The sequence below is a fragment of the Pseudorasbora parva genome, chromosome 19, assembly GCF_024679245.1.
Source record: "Pseudorasbora parva isolate DD20220531a chromosome 19, ASM2467924v1, whole genome shotgun sequence".
Taxonomy (NCBI): domain Eukaryota; kingdom Metazoa; phylum Chordata; class Actinopteri; order Cypriniformes; family Gobionidae; genus Pseudorasbora; species Pseudorasbora parva.
This window is the reverse complement of record NC_090190.1, coordinates 6009343-6024399: the sequence shown is the minus strand read 5'-3', so window position 1 is coordinate 6024399 and position 15057 is coordinate 6009343. Positions and strand designations below refer to the sequence as shown.

The following is a 15057-nucleotide window of genomic DNA, read 5'->3' as shown; positions in this document are numbered from 1 at the left end:
TTAGCTCCCACTTTTTCTGATGTTTCCAACTTACGTGTATTCTGTAAAATTGACGGAAAATAAATAGTATTTGTCAATTTAGTCAAATACATTTGCTTTGGGAGAATTTAAGTTATCTATCTCATTATAAACTAATTAAAAAAAAATCATTTGTTTTATTCACATAAAATGTTGGTTGCACTTTATTTTAATGTGTCATTGTTAAAGTGTAATTATATATTTAAGTACCGAGTAATATGCATGGGTAGGATTAGGGTTTGTTGAGAGTTAGTTGAAAGTGTGCATAATTTATGTTATTACTAAGTAGGCCTACATGTAACATATGTAACAAGGACACAGTTTGAAGTCTTGGTAACACATTATTTGACTACATGTATAACTATAGTAACAACAATATATAAAGTAACTAACCCTAAACCAAACCCTAACCGTAATATAGGGCCTAAAAATAAAATACTACATGCAATGTCCAAAACTTAGCCTCTTCATGGCGGATCGCTTCCTGTATTTCTCAGTTATAAGTCGCTTTGGATAAAAGCGTCTGCTAAATTAATAAATGTAATATATTAAATACAACGTAACTACGTTGTCTAAAATAAAGTATAATTTTCTTTACTGTAAAAGCTTTAAAATGTACAAAAAACTAATTAAATACTATGATTTTATCTTTCTTATACTGATCGAGGTGCAATTAAAATAATAATAATCAAATTAAAATAATAATTTGTGGTGTTGGGTGTAACTAGTGAGTAAAGTAAGAGATTACTCTTATTTATTCTGTAAATTAATCAGTTGTAATTGAATGAAATCCAATATGGATCTATTAAATATAGTACAATAGTAGAATTAACATCAACATTTGTAAATTCTCACATTTGTAATACTTTGGTCAGTTATTTATGTAGTTTTCATATTTATTTGAATAAATTAAAAAAGCAGTTTTGTGTTTATCCTTTAAGCACTTAGTCTGGGTTGATATAGGATTTATATTAGTAATAAGTAATTTGTAAAGTAATCTAATTATACTATTGAAGAAGTAATTAGTAAGTAAAGTAAGAAAAATGTTGTTTTTTGTTGGTTTAACTTAAAAAAGTAAGTAACCTGGTTGCCTTCAAATTTTTAGTTTATTGAAATTAAAAACTTGAGTTGATACAATGAAGGAAAATTGTTTAATAAATAGAATCTCAAAATATTTTTGTATCTGAACCATAAAAAATTGATAAATCATTAAAATAGCACTATTTGGCATGTTTCACTGCATCATCAGAAATAAGACACAAACAATTACCCAATATGCTTACAAAATCTTTTAATAATATTTTAATAAAGGTTGTCAAATCTCAAAAAATGTTCATTGTATTAACTCAAAAATTTAATTTCAATGAATTCAAAATATTAAGGCAACCAGGTAACTTTTTTTCTAAATATTTTTTTACAGTGTAGTAATAAATTACTTTTTAGAGTACCCTCACTAATTATGTTATATTACATAAACTATTTTAAAATTGGCTGGAAAAGTTTTTATCATTGGAGATTGTGACTTTTTTTTAAATTATAAATGTTATATTAATTATATTATATTATATTATATTATATTATATTATATTATATTATATTATATTATATTACACAATATTTAATTGGCTGAAAAGGTGCAATAAGTTAACCATTGCAGACTGTAACTAACAAAATGTTATTATTATTTTTTAATTGGTGACTTAAGTAGCCTCGCATATGACCACTGAAGTGTGACTTATTATTTTTGGTTTCAGCATCTCCTAAATATATTATATAAGTGCTGTGCAAGTGAAACAAACGCAACATCTCTCTGAGGATAATGCACATGGAGGCTCCTCCCTCCCTCCCCCATCCATCCATCATGCCCCATAAGCTCTAAAGATGACAATGAGATAAGGTCTATTAAAATGTATTCAACCCCCTGTGGAGAGGCTGAGCACACAGATGGCCATGATGACCATTTGCACTGTGCGCACAAAGCAGCGCAACTGGATGGTCTATAGTGAGAACCACGAGTGATACAAACCTTCTGTTGGTTCTGTATAATTTTTTTTGTACCTCATGAACAAAAGTGCTCCCAGGCTGCATCTACTGCCATCAAGATTTTAGGTTGCTAAGCAACATTTCCAGACAACCTCTGACAGGAATACAAGCAGTGTTATGTGTCTATGCAATACATAGTATTTATAAAAAAATAAAAATAAAAAAAAAACAAGAGGATGCAACAGAACATTTCTGTTGTCAATTATGCAACACTGTTTTACAGTTGCATTTTTGGCTGAAGACAAGAAGAAGAAAACAATATTTACACACCACCCTGAACCCTGTTAATATAAATGTAAAGATTAAATATCCCATGTTTTTAAAATTCACAAACCACAAAAAACACAAATCCCCTATTGATGCAAAGACGCTGCATCTGAAGTGGCATATACAGTCCAAAAACAAGTCCATTTACAATTGCAAACAATTTAAATGGTATTGAATTATCCTTCTTGTCACCACGTGGCCTTGTATCACTCCAGCACAGCCACTGTAGTTATTATGTTGCGATATTACTTTCTTTCCTTTGCCAGACTGCAGTTTGCTTGTTCCCCCTCTACACAGATTACTGGACCGAACCATTTTTGAAAATTAAGGTTACACACCTGTCAATTCTCGAAGATCTCATGACAATAGCCGATAGTCGAGTAACCCTATTAGTTGAGGTAAATACATGAAGAAATGCGGAAATGGCCTCGTCTAAACTGATAGTTTGACTCAGAATTCTGTTGTGTATCAACAACACCCCTGCTAAGGGAATGGCGGTATCACCCCTTTGCCTGCAATGGCGTTGTCTAGCTGCGCGCTCGTGTGCGTGTGTGCGCGCGCGCGCGTGTGTATGTGTGTGTGTAAAGCCCGGCTTGTATGCCACATTGTGTCAATTGTCTGGTAAGGTCCCGTAAGGCATCTAGATGCCAGTAGCGGAGCTGAATTAAAATGCGTTTCAATGCAGTTTCCCTTTGGTTAATGATTTAAAGCGAGGACACATTTATTCCTGTGATAACTGACATTGCATTTGAAGGCGTAGGTAAGTGACTCTTTTGTTTTGGAGCAACAACAAGGGACTTAAGCAATACTTGTGCCACTTCTGCTTTGTGTTTGTGTACGATGCTTTGCAAGCTGTGGCTAGATGTACTCGCTGGAATGAAGTAGGTGTGTGTTTTTTGAGTGTTTATGGATGTGGTTTGTAGGATGGAGCTGTCAGTGATGCAGGCGATGTGATGTGATGCGCGTACGGGTTGCTCATCATATTTGAATAGCGCAATGGTCGCAATTTTGCTAAATCCGTTCATTACATTTGCAGATTGACATTTATTTGCCTTATGCATGTTGTGAGAGTTAAATGTGGGTTGTTATCTAACCAACAGAAACTGTTTTACATTATGCAGGTCGCGCGCACAGCTATATTTTGTCCTTGCGTTGCGCTGTGTGCATTTGCCTCTCCATGTATTTATTGTCGATATTAAATATTAATGCGCGAGATGGGATTGATTTTAAATACATTCCGGCAGCCTAAAATGCAGCGGCTGTCCGCGGTTTACACGAAGGCTGATGGAAGGCAAATCTAATCTAATCTGTGAGTCATATCGAGATCTGCGTCGAAAACACATCGGTGCATCAACATCGCGCTGTTATTGAGTGCTCCGTCGGCCCTTGTGGCAAAGTGATGATCAGGCATAATGTTCAAGAACCAGGGCGGTGGACTAGAGCCAATGCAAAGGCATCTTCCAGGATCCGAGACCTTTTTGAGGCGTGTTGTGTTTACAAACCGATGTACAGCAGAGTTGCTTTAGAGATGTTTTCATCTGCCCTGCTGCTGCTGTTGCTATTCCATTTGGGTAAACTGGGAAAATGAAATATCTTTATTTAATTAGCAGTCCAGAGTGGACTCATAAGGTTAATGCCCACCTGTGTGGTCAAATAATCCCACTACACATTTGTTGTGTAAATGCATGAGGCACTTTCAATTCGGATTCATTTTTGATGAGTCAGCATGTGATGTCTGATTCTCAAATCAACAATATCCAAACATTCTCAGTCTGGATGTTACTTTAATTTAACCATGATACATCTAATCTGTTCCTATACTGTATCGTAGGCCATGCCATGTTTACACCTGGTATTAAGATGCGTTTTGATCATTGGTATTATAAGTGGACAATGCTAAAAACAGGTGTAAATGGGGTCTAAAACATTTTGAGCTTGTTCACTTTCTACTTTTCCAGAGGTAGTCGAAAATGCATTCAACCGAGTTGCTTTCGTAGTGTAGCGCACATGTGGTCGAATGTGTTCAAACAGCCACAAAAGATGTCTACTCTCTGCCAGCTGACCTAATGCGTAAACATTATGGGATGCACTGGAGACCAAAAAATGCACCAAGCACAATTTTCTTTCACCATTCCTGATTTTTAACATTGTCTTGTGGCTGTCAGAGCAGTTTTTTCTGTTGTTTCTGTTATAAATTTTGAAGCGTATTTTGTCCATTATATCAAAAGATCTGGGGGAAAAAACATACATAGACCCTCCCCTCGAAGAAAGCTGGACAGAAGTGGTCGAATGTGGACAAAATAGACGGATTAAAGCACCAGGTGTCTACTACCGATCGACCAAAATGCATCTTAATACCAGGTGTAAAGAGGGCCTTCTCTTAGGGTGCGTTCACACTTGTAGTTCGGTTCGTTTGGTTAGTTTGGTCCGGACCAAAAAACAAAAACAAACATAATAGTCCTGGTCCGCTTAGCGTTCACACGGGCATTTTTAACAGCGAACTTAAAGTTACCGAACCAAAGGCACAGGGAGACGCTCACAACCTGATTGGTCGGCTTATATGACGTAGAAGCTCGTTTACCGAACATGCAAAACAATGCTGTGTGCGGATTACACGCGCGGGCATTTTATGCGTGTACATATGGCATTATTTTTTACCAGAGAACTCATGAAGAGCTCATGAAATGTTCACAACATTCAAAACAACGCTGTGTGCTGGATTAAACGCGATCATTTTATGCGTGTAACACATATGGCATTATTTTTTTACCAGAGAACTCATGAAGAGCTCATGAAATGTTCAAAACAACGCTGTGTGCTGGATTAAACGCGATCATTTTATGTGTGTACATGTGGCATTATTTTTACCCGCTGAGAACTCATGAAGAGCTCATAAAATGTTCAAAACATTCAAAACAGCAGCAGGATTTCCTCGGTTGTGCAAAAGAGACGGCCGTTCTGTCGTCTGCACCTGCTAATAATGGGCAACACAGGAACTTTGATGAGAAGAGCCAGGTATGCTTTTTGTGTGTTTTTTCTAGCATTTTCGAAACATGCTCGTCTGACCAAATATTGATGAGGCTCTTCCTCGTTGCTCTACGTTTGCCCTCTAACGTTAAAGTTACTCATTTTGGATAACGTACACCGATCTTTCCGCATCGTCAAAACAGCTGCATTATGCGTGGCATCTTGTGACATTATACGTCCGGTTTTTGGTCCGTTTACATGTCTTTGGTCCGTGTTGCGTTCATATATCAATCGAACCGCACCAGAGTTCGTTTGGAAGCGGACCGAGACCCATCTTTTTAGCGGTCTCGGTCCGCTTGTTTGGTGCGCACCAGAGTTCGGGTGGCAGCGTTCACATATGTTCAAATGAACCGCACTAACCGAGCAACCGCACCAGGGTTCGTTTTAATCGAACCAAACATGACAAGTGTGAACGCACCCTTAAAGTCAATCAATTTGTCGTCGCACACACTCTTTTTTTCTGGCTGAGCTTCTGTTTGGACTCTTTCACAGGTCATCATATTAACGCCATATTGGTTTGCCAATGCAGAAGTATAGTTATGAGACTTATTTTAGGCTCCGTAGTCTCTATATTGTTTCTCAGTGTGTCTGTGTTCCCAAAATGAATAGTAAGTGGGTTAGGTTTTTGAACTAAAAGGATATGTTCTGAGCACAGTGAATTCAGTTAATTTTCAGTAAGGTTCTTACCTTAATGAGCTTATTATGAACAATAGGGTTCAATGGAGTAGTTTCGAATAATAGTCATTTTTTGTGATTACAATCACAGGCAGATTATTTTTCTTTTAATGACTCAAGAAGCTTGTTTTAATTTAATGTGGTTAAACACTCTAAAAATGCTGGGTTGTTTCAATCCAAATTTGGGTCAAATATGGACAAACCCAGCCAATGGATTACATTTTTAAATTACAATTTTAACCCAATGTTTGGGTTTGTCCATATTTGACCTAAAATTAGGTTGAAACAACCCAGCATTTTTTAGATTGAAGAAAAAAATGCCACCCTCACCCTCACGTTGCTCCAAACCAGCATGGGAGCTTTCTTCTGTTGAACACAAAATAAGATATTTTAAAGAATGTTGTTAACCATACAGCTGATGGCCATAGTATATTTTCCTACTATGGAAGTCAATAGGTGCTGTCAACTGCCTTATAACCGACAATATCTTATTTTGTGTTCAATTGAAGAACGAAACTCATACAGGTTTGAAACAACATGATGGCGAGTAAATGATGACAACATTTTTCTTTTTGGGTGAACTATCCCTTTAAATAATTGCTAAATTTTAATATTTCACAATATTTCTGTTTATACTGATACACATAAATGCAGCCTTGGTTAGCAGCATAAGATACTTCTTTCAAAGTTACTTCTTAAAAAAAATCTTACCAATTCCAATTTTTAAATGGTAGTTTATTATGTCCGCTATAAAACAGCAAGATCTGGGCCTGTTTGGTATGTGAGCTTATTAGGGTCCCATCCTTGCAAGTTTTCACTTTTTACAGTATATGATTGTCTGCTGTGCAAAAATAAATAATACTTTTATAATTTGTGAACAAACAAGCTACTCATAACATTTTTGCAAATGTTTTCAGGAATCCCCAACAAAATGTGATTGCACCCAACGAACAACCTGAAGGAATGTTACTGTATATTTGAGAAGACCTCCATTGTCGAGGCTAAGATGTTGAAGACGGAGGCCTCGGCAGAGAGGAATACCCTGAGGAGCGCTTCCCCGCACCGGAATGCCTACAGGGCAGAGTTTCAGGCTTTAAAGAAGGCATTTGACCAACCAAGACAGGATGGAGACCCCAAAATCAAGGACCCAGAGGGGGTCAGGCAGCCTCGAGGGCGTCAATATGGGGCCCACGTCAGTCGCATCAAGAACATGTTCATGCAGATGGGGACCGAGAGCACTGGGTCCAACAGACGAGCAAGGGATGAGACCTCCCCGCAGAAACTCAACAAGCCAACAAACTTCATCAACAAGTCGGATGGGTCGGTGGTCAAGTTTCAGCAGGGCACTGGAGAGCGGACTGCCAGTGGCAATCATCACTCAAAGTTCTCCGAAACAAGGAAGCTCTTTGAGCAGAGCTCCAGAGATGCTTCACAGTCGCCTGTGTATTCTTATGGCCGAGACAAGAGGGGTTCTCACGAGCATTTAGATGACTGGCGGGGAGCGCGTTCAAACAGAGGCAGTACAGACTCTTTGGATAGTCTTTGCTCCAGGACAGAGGCCTCATCTCCCACTGTGAGTCAGCTCAGCGCTGTGTTCGAAAATATAGATCAGCAGGGCTCCGGTGCTTCTTTCAAAAGAGGCCAGGGAGGCGGAAGAGGACTGTATTCCCCAGATGGCGTACAGAGACACGGGGAGGCCAGCGAGGATGACACCAGTGCACGGCAGTCTCCATCAAGTGGTTTTTACAGGACCCGAGTGGGTAGCAAGCACAATCTGCCAGTTTCTTCATCTTCAGAAGATCTTCTCAGTCCTAGTCCTCTGTCTGAGGCTGTGGATCAGGTGAAACCCGATGAGAAGAAGCCCCAGGAGACCTCTGAGGTGGTTGATGGATCCAGTGAACCAAAACCAAAAGATGAGGTAAACTCAACCAAGGTCGTGGACAATTCTTCATCTGTGACTCAAGTCAATGACGCTGCAGGAAATTCACATGAGTCTACAGCTACCACGGTCCATGAGGACACAGACGGTCATGTGAAAGAGGAGTCTAGCTGGATTACAGAGGACCAAACTCAAGAACCCAATGAGGAATACTGTGGCAATGAGAGAGTAATTTTCACTGCAGATGGAGATGCCTGCTACCAGGGCTGGGGGGAGAGCTGCACGGACCTAGAGGATGACCTGTATGATGATGACCTTTCCTATGACCCAGGACCAGAGATTACAGAGATTCCCGGTCTTCCAGAGGAGGACAAGGAGGATATTCCACAAAAACGGAAAATTAACTTCAGCTCTGCACCCATAAAAGTAAGTTTATTGCTAGTCTTTTGCATGTGATTGGGTCAATAATGTGACACCATAAGTTTGCATGAAATGGACATTCACCTTCGATTTTCTAAATGGATCTCACTGATCTTAATGTGAACAATTATTTGAGCTCGTAATTTATAATTCAAATGTTAAGCATTTGATCTGAACGATCTCTCTGATAATATATGCCGGACTTCCCCAATTATTCAGTCTGCTTAAACACCACGTCTTTCTTACACACATTCAGATCTGCCATTAACAACCGATGGATAGAACACATAATTAATTTAATAATAATAAATACTTCATCACATTTTTCAGTGTTATTTTAGGATTATTTGAAAATTATTATAGTGTTTATTAATATTTTGAATGAGCTTCTTTTATTTTGAATATTAAGTTTGTTTTAGTAATATTTTTATGTGTTGTCATCATTTTTATTATTATTTGTTTTGTGGCCGTTTTAGTTTTAGTGATTTTAGTACTTCAATTAAAACATTTGTTGACAAGGAAACATTTCTACGTTTTTAAAGTTTATGTTTTTCATCCTCATGATTCGTTTTCATTCTTTTTATTTTGATAAATATATTAAAATATAGTAAAAAAATAATGATTAAAAATTTGATTAAATGATTAAAGGGTTGTTTCACCCAAACATTTCTGTCATCATTTACTCACCCTCATGTCGTTCCAATTATGTAAGACCTTTCATCTTTGAAACACAGTCAGCTACTTTCAAAAAGATTCAAAAAGTCCATAAGAGATCGTATAACGAATCCATATGAATTGATCGGTTTAATCCTAATTTGTTATCTTCTTTTTATCTTCTATTCACATATAGACATTCATTAAGTCACACATCAGTTGTGGCAAATAGAAGCTCAAGCATGTTCGCTTGATGTGCAAGAACCAGTGAGGTTCATTCTCTGAGAACCACTCAATTCATATGTATTAGATTTACGATCTCTTTCTGAACTTTTTGAAGCATCAAAGTGGTTGTGTAGCTGTCAGCAGAGGGACAGAAAGCTCTCAGATTTCATCAGAAATTTTCAGAAGATGAATGAAAGTCTTACTGTGTATGAACCGACATGCAGGTTAATAAATTATGACAATCTTTTTCATTTTTGGGTGGTCTATCCCTTTGACATATGCTCACACAATAGCATAACAATTTTTTTCAAAACAATATAAAACCTGTATACAAAGAGGACATTTGTTTTTCAGATTGTTCCTATTATTTATCATGGACTCTCTTAAGTGTTAGTTAGACCCTAGTTTATATTTTCCAAATCTATCCGGATATGCTTTGATTTTTTTAAATGTACTTAGAGATGACCATCATCATCCTATTGAATTCCTGTTGTTCATCTCATCTGAAAGCATAGTCATAACTGAATCTATAGAGACCATTAATGCCATTTTATTGATTTTCTTCAATATAATAGGAGTATTTCCTGTTTTGCCTGGCTATGTTAGTGCTTTAGATAATGAGCAGACAGAACCATAAAGTGACATCCAGAGGCCCACTCACGGCTGTGGGGAGATGAACACATATAGCTGCTGTCCTCACATGCCTCGCTGGCTCTCCTTGCTGTAACTTTTCACACCAGCACTGTTCTCTTGTCAATCTCCGTTCCTCTACACTATCATCAAGTCACGAGAACATAGATAACCGCTGTGTTTGCAACTTTTTCCAAGGTGAAGCATGAAGGTAATTACAGTCTGTCTATCAATGTCTTGTGTATCACATTGTTTCAGAGGGGATTTTTATGATGTTAACGTCTCAGAAACGCATTTTACAGTCAATTAGAGTTCTGATGAATTCACTTAGCCAGCATTTAAATCAGTTATCTTTGATTTGACCATATAATGGCACAGCTGCGGACTCTCAGGCTGTTGTTATTGATTAGTTGCGAAATCCTGAAAATGACCCGCTGGAAATGTGTTTACAACTCCGGCTATTAACTCTGATCGGAAGCTGGATGTAGATGTGGAAAATGCTCGAAAACAAACGTTCCCCCTTGTTGGATCAGTCCCATTAATACCCTTAAGCAGCGCTGGACCGGTTCCCCTGCCTCTCTCGATGGGTAAACGTGGAGTTTGCTCACTAATCTCCCTCACACCAGCTGAATTTCATCGAGCTGTTGTATGCCAGAATTAACTGAATTAAAAGGTCCAGTTTGCACACCTTTTTGCTCTTCAAGTATTGTATTCTTAGAGTCCCTTAATCAGATCACATCCCAATGCTACCCTTGGTTTCAATTCTTGGATCCTGCTGCTAATTATAAACACAAAATATAGGTCTTCACAGCTGCCGAATGTCAAATGTGCGACGGTGCATTCAAACATATGGTGCAAAACTGAGATTTAGATCAGTCTGGTATAACAGATGTTGCTAAAAATGAAATATTATTAAATAAAGCAATAGTACTGTAACACATGGAGAAACTAGAAAATGCCAGCTTATTGTAAAATGGCATTGTGCCGGCTGGGTTTACTGTCAACTCATCTGAACTGCCCTGGTTGTTAGCTTGACAAAGAAAGACTTTTTCATGAGTCAGGGGATTTTGAACCCAGGCCACGTGCTTTTTCTGCAGACATGGAGGAAATAACAGTCTGTGGTCTGTGTTCAGACTTGAGAAAGGTCCTGATTTGTGGCAAATCATTGTCCATTTATCAGACTAGACTAGCTTGATGAATAGAAGTGTCAGTCACTAATAATACTGAAAATTTTCTCTCCTGCTCATAATATTTCTTAGTCACGCATTAAGTGGATCGTTTCCATATTAAAGTGTTTGTAAGCGTCATTGATGTAGAGTTGCTGTAAGAGGCTCTTGTGTGAGCAGCTCTAGTGGCTGTGTGGAATAACAGCACTCCCTGACGATTACAGGTTCAATTGCAAAATGATCATAGCATAATCTCTGATTCATCTTCTCATTTCATGTAATACATTAGGCTTGTTTTATTTATTGTTTTCCCATCTCCGTGTTTGATATTGAGCTCTTAAGGTATTAATGACCTTGCTTTGTGGATGCCAAATGGGTCGTAGCTCTGTTTAGATAGGATCACGGACAGCTAAATGCAAGTAATAAAATGCAAAAAATAAAGCCTATTTAGCAAGGCAAAGCAATTTGTTGTTATATCAAAGACTGTGCGTTCATGGACAGGTTGCATAACTTCACATCATCCTATTGGTGAGCGTGTATGTACAGTAATACGTTTTTTTGTTCAATTAAAGTGGTTTTAGTATGCTTTTTCCCATGTAGGTTGTAACAGATTTGCATAATCAGCCTACGGTCTTTATTAGCAGCTCGTGAACAATGTCTACTTTGACCCGCCCTCAAACGCTGTAGTCGTAGCTGAGGCTGGAAGAGTTTGGTTTGTGTTGTCGACATGCTTAGAAGAGGATGTTTTCTGCACTGTGAGAGCAAATCGACTTTTTTCGAGGAATTGAGAAACATTTTTTTTTCTACAATAAAAAAAATGTAATACTTTGATGTGTCGCCACAATAGACTGTAAAAAAATATGGACGTAGTGTCCATGACGTCACCCATAGGATTCCGATAAGCCGTTCTGAAGCTTAAAGTATGGGCGAGCTGGGCGTTGCCATCTTGTGAGCAAGTCATCGCGTGTCACTCCCGGATAGCAGAAAATGGGCAAAAGGTGGGATGTGGGCGGAGCTTAGGTGACGCAATGACTATAGACGGCAGATAAATGGCTATCCACTTGTAACCACGCCCTTAATTATGCAGAACTTTAAGGCTTTATATAACGTAAACAAAGGAGTTATAAAAAAAATTCAACCCCCTCACAGTTGTCATGAAGGTCAAAATTAGCCGTATAGGCAAAAACCACAATTTGAACCAGGCTGTAAACATGTTTTTTCTGCTGTAAAGTTAGGCATTTTAACATGGGGCTCAATAAGATTTTGTTCCCTTCTGGAGCCTGCCTCTAGTGGCCAGTTGAGGAATCGCAGTTTACATTACTTCCGTATTGGCCTCGAGAGATCGCGGGAGGTTGCCGCTTGGTCGCCACATGATTTTAAATATAAAAATCATTTAAAGTCTTGATTTAGTTTTTTGGGGGCGGTCTACTAGAACAGGTGTTCGTGCTTGAATGTTCAAAAAACACGTTATTTTTCATTGTTGCGGCACGTCTCTTCCTCTTGTTTAGTTCCTGTCACTTTGAAGCCCCTCCTTCCAAAAAGCACAATGTACTCTGATTGGTCGGCTGGTTTGGTCACACCCCTTACCATAACCGCGAGTTTCAACATGCTACTAACTACAGTAACTCAACCAGGCCCTGTACCTTTATTTAGCGTATGCCTTGGGCAGAAATTATTATTATGATGAATATTGTGTTCACAAAATAAAACTCTAGACTATAATCGAGACTATAATGGTTTCAGGGAGTTAAGTAACAGTGACACTGATATAGATATTAACTCCTTTTGGAGTGACTTTGTGCTTTGTGACTCGCAGACCTTTTTCATGCTCGAACAGGAACACACTAAAGAAAGTTGAAAATGTGAACAAGCATAATAGGACTCCTTTAATGGATTTATTCCATAAGAGTTGTTTTATAAACACTGGAGGCAGTGGAGAACACTTACGTTCATGCCCGTTTCATTGACCCGAATGTGCAATGTGCACATCCTGTGATTCTACTCATCCGACTCTGATAATGAGGATGTGGCATCTAGTAGCAAGTCCTCAGCATGGCCTTTTTATAGATAAATGTTACTTACACAAATCAGTTTTACTTCTAGATTTACAAAAGTAGTGTTCCTTACCATTGGGGAACAAGAATTTAAACAAAAAAAGAAAGTGTGAGACCAATGTCAAATGTTTTTTTCTTTGTTATAATTTAACCTTATTTAACCAGAAAAGACTCTCTGAGATTAATAATGTCTTTCAGAGGAGTGTCCTGGCCAAAATAGGCAGCAATACATAGTTTCATCACAAATATTACAACACAAACAGACTAAAAAAACACTAAAAACAGTTACATATAGTTGAATCAGTGTCCATTTGTTGAATAACTGTTTGACAATTATCCAATGAAAGCAAATTCTGTCATTTTAATGATAGTAGAAGATTCCAGTAGGAGCTGCATACATAAAAGCCGTTTTGCCTAATTCTGACCGAACAAAAGGAACAGAGAGAAGAAAGTATTTCTCAACAATTTTTTTGTTTTATGAGACAGCAAAGATAATCTGGCAACATCCCCAAAATAGCCTTATAAATAAGTAGATACCAGTGCATTTTTCGTCTGTTAAGCAATGAAGACCAACCTACTCTGTTATACAGTATACAGTGATGAGTTGAGGATCTACAATCAGATATAAATCTCAAGGCGCCATGATAAACGGCATCTAAAGAGGAGAGAAGATATGACTGAATATCATCAAATGCTGACTGGAGTTTATAAATGGCTTGTTGTCCAGAAGAAGCACTACAATACATGACAGAGTCATCTGCATGGAAATGACAGTTAGCATCCTGAATGTTGTAATCTAAAAAAAGAAAAGAAAAGTAAACTCTCAGAAATGTTTCTATTCACTGGTTTAAGTTGTCACAACAGTCTGCATCTGTAGATTTTGAACATGATGGTTGTATAGTTGAGCAGATCATGTTATTTCTCATATTAGATTTAATTGAGAGCAAAGTAAGCCCCATCAGATGAAGCATTAAACACGTGCCTGATGCAGAAACAACTGTCTGTTTTACAGTGAACTCTAGTGTTTGTTTGGCAGTGGCCTGTTTGTTTCATCTGTTCTGTCATCTCATCATCCTCCTACATAAACTGAATGAAATATGACTAGCTCTGCTAATCTAAGCCTCTTGTTACGGCATATTTATTTCTTTGTGATTCTCTAATGGAATTAAACGGATTTGGAAGACTGGGCAGCAGATGAATGACTGCTAAAATGATTCAATGATTATATACACTCAGATGCACATACTGTATATAGACCAAACGGCTCCCTCTGAACCAAATTCAACCTTTTACTGTATCTGTAATTTAGTTAAAAGGATGGATGGCTATAGTCAAGTTATTAGCTGTGTTCTAGGGCTCTATTAAATATATATAAACATTCTTTCAGGACAGTGGATGAGAAAATACTTTTAGGTGAGTGAGCTGGGTAGTAGAGGATGTTTTATTCATTTTTATTTTTATTTTTAGAAATATCCAGTAGATCAAGGTATTTTTAAAGCATTGGTCCTGACTGGAGAAGATTAAGGTGGCTTTATGTAATTGGAAAAGGGGTAGGCCTATTTCAATCCTATTCTGTGGATAAAGATGTCTCACTTAGTGATTTTATGACTTTTAGCTTCTTAAGTATTCGCTAATTTAAATCACCCAAAGGGCGAAGTTTTATTAGCAGTATTTTCTATTTAAACAGGAAGTTTGGGAATGACATTAAAGTGCCTTTCCCTTTAAAAAACAAGTCATGTTAGCTACATCACAGCCTATTGTAGTTGCAGTGGTTATTAGGGGGCGGGGCATTCTCATTCCAGGGAGTATCTGATTGGACAATCTGTGTTGTGCAGGATGAGTCATCAATATTTTTCTTCTTTTTTCAAAAGGAAAAACTCTATTTTAAATGTGTATTTCTGCTAAAAGCCAATTTTGCATTACTTTTGTAAACATGCCTACAGTTTGGTTTGTTTACCAGGAGCTTTTCAGTTATTTGTTGAATTTGTTACACAGAACA

At 37.7% G+C, this 15057-nt stretch overlaps 1 protein-coding gene across 9 annotated transcripts in view; it reads left to right on the top strand.

The window, feature by feature from the left end:
• The window catches only part of ppp1r9a (protein phosphatase 1, regulatory subunit 9A), a 76742-nt gene that overhangs the window by 3623 nt on the left and 58062 nt on the right, over positions 1 to 15057 (top strand). For 5 of the 9 annotated variants that reach the window (XM_067425568.1, XM_067425567.1, XM_067425566.1 and 2 more), the window contains exons 1-2: positions 2889 to 3088; positions 6948 to 8335. In XM_067425568.1, coding sequence (XP_067281669.1) covers positions 7037 to 8335 — 1299 coding nt within the window. In that variant the 5' untranslated portion in view covers positions 2889 to 3088; positions 6948 to 7036. Of the gene's footprint in view, positions 1 to 2887; positions 3089 to 6947; positions 8336 to 15057 lie in introns of those variants that run through there. The other 4 variants (XM_067425563.1, XM_067425562.1, XM_067425560.1 and 1 more) reach the window with 2 other exon arrangements.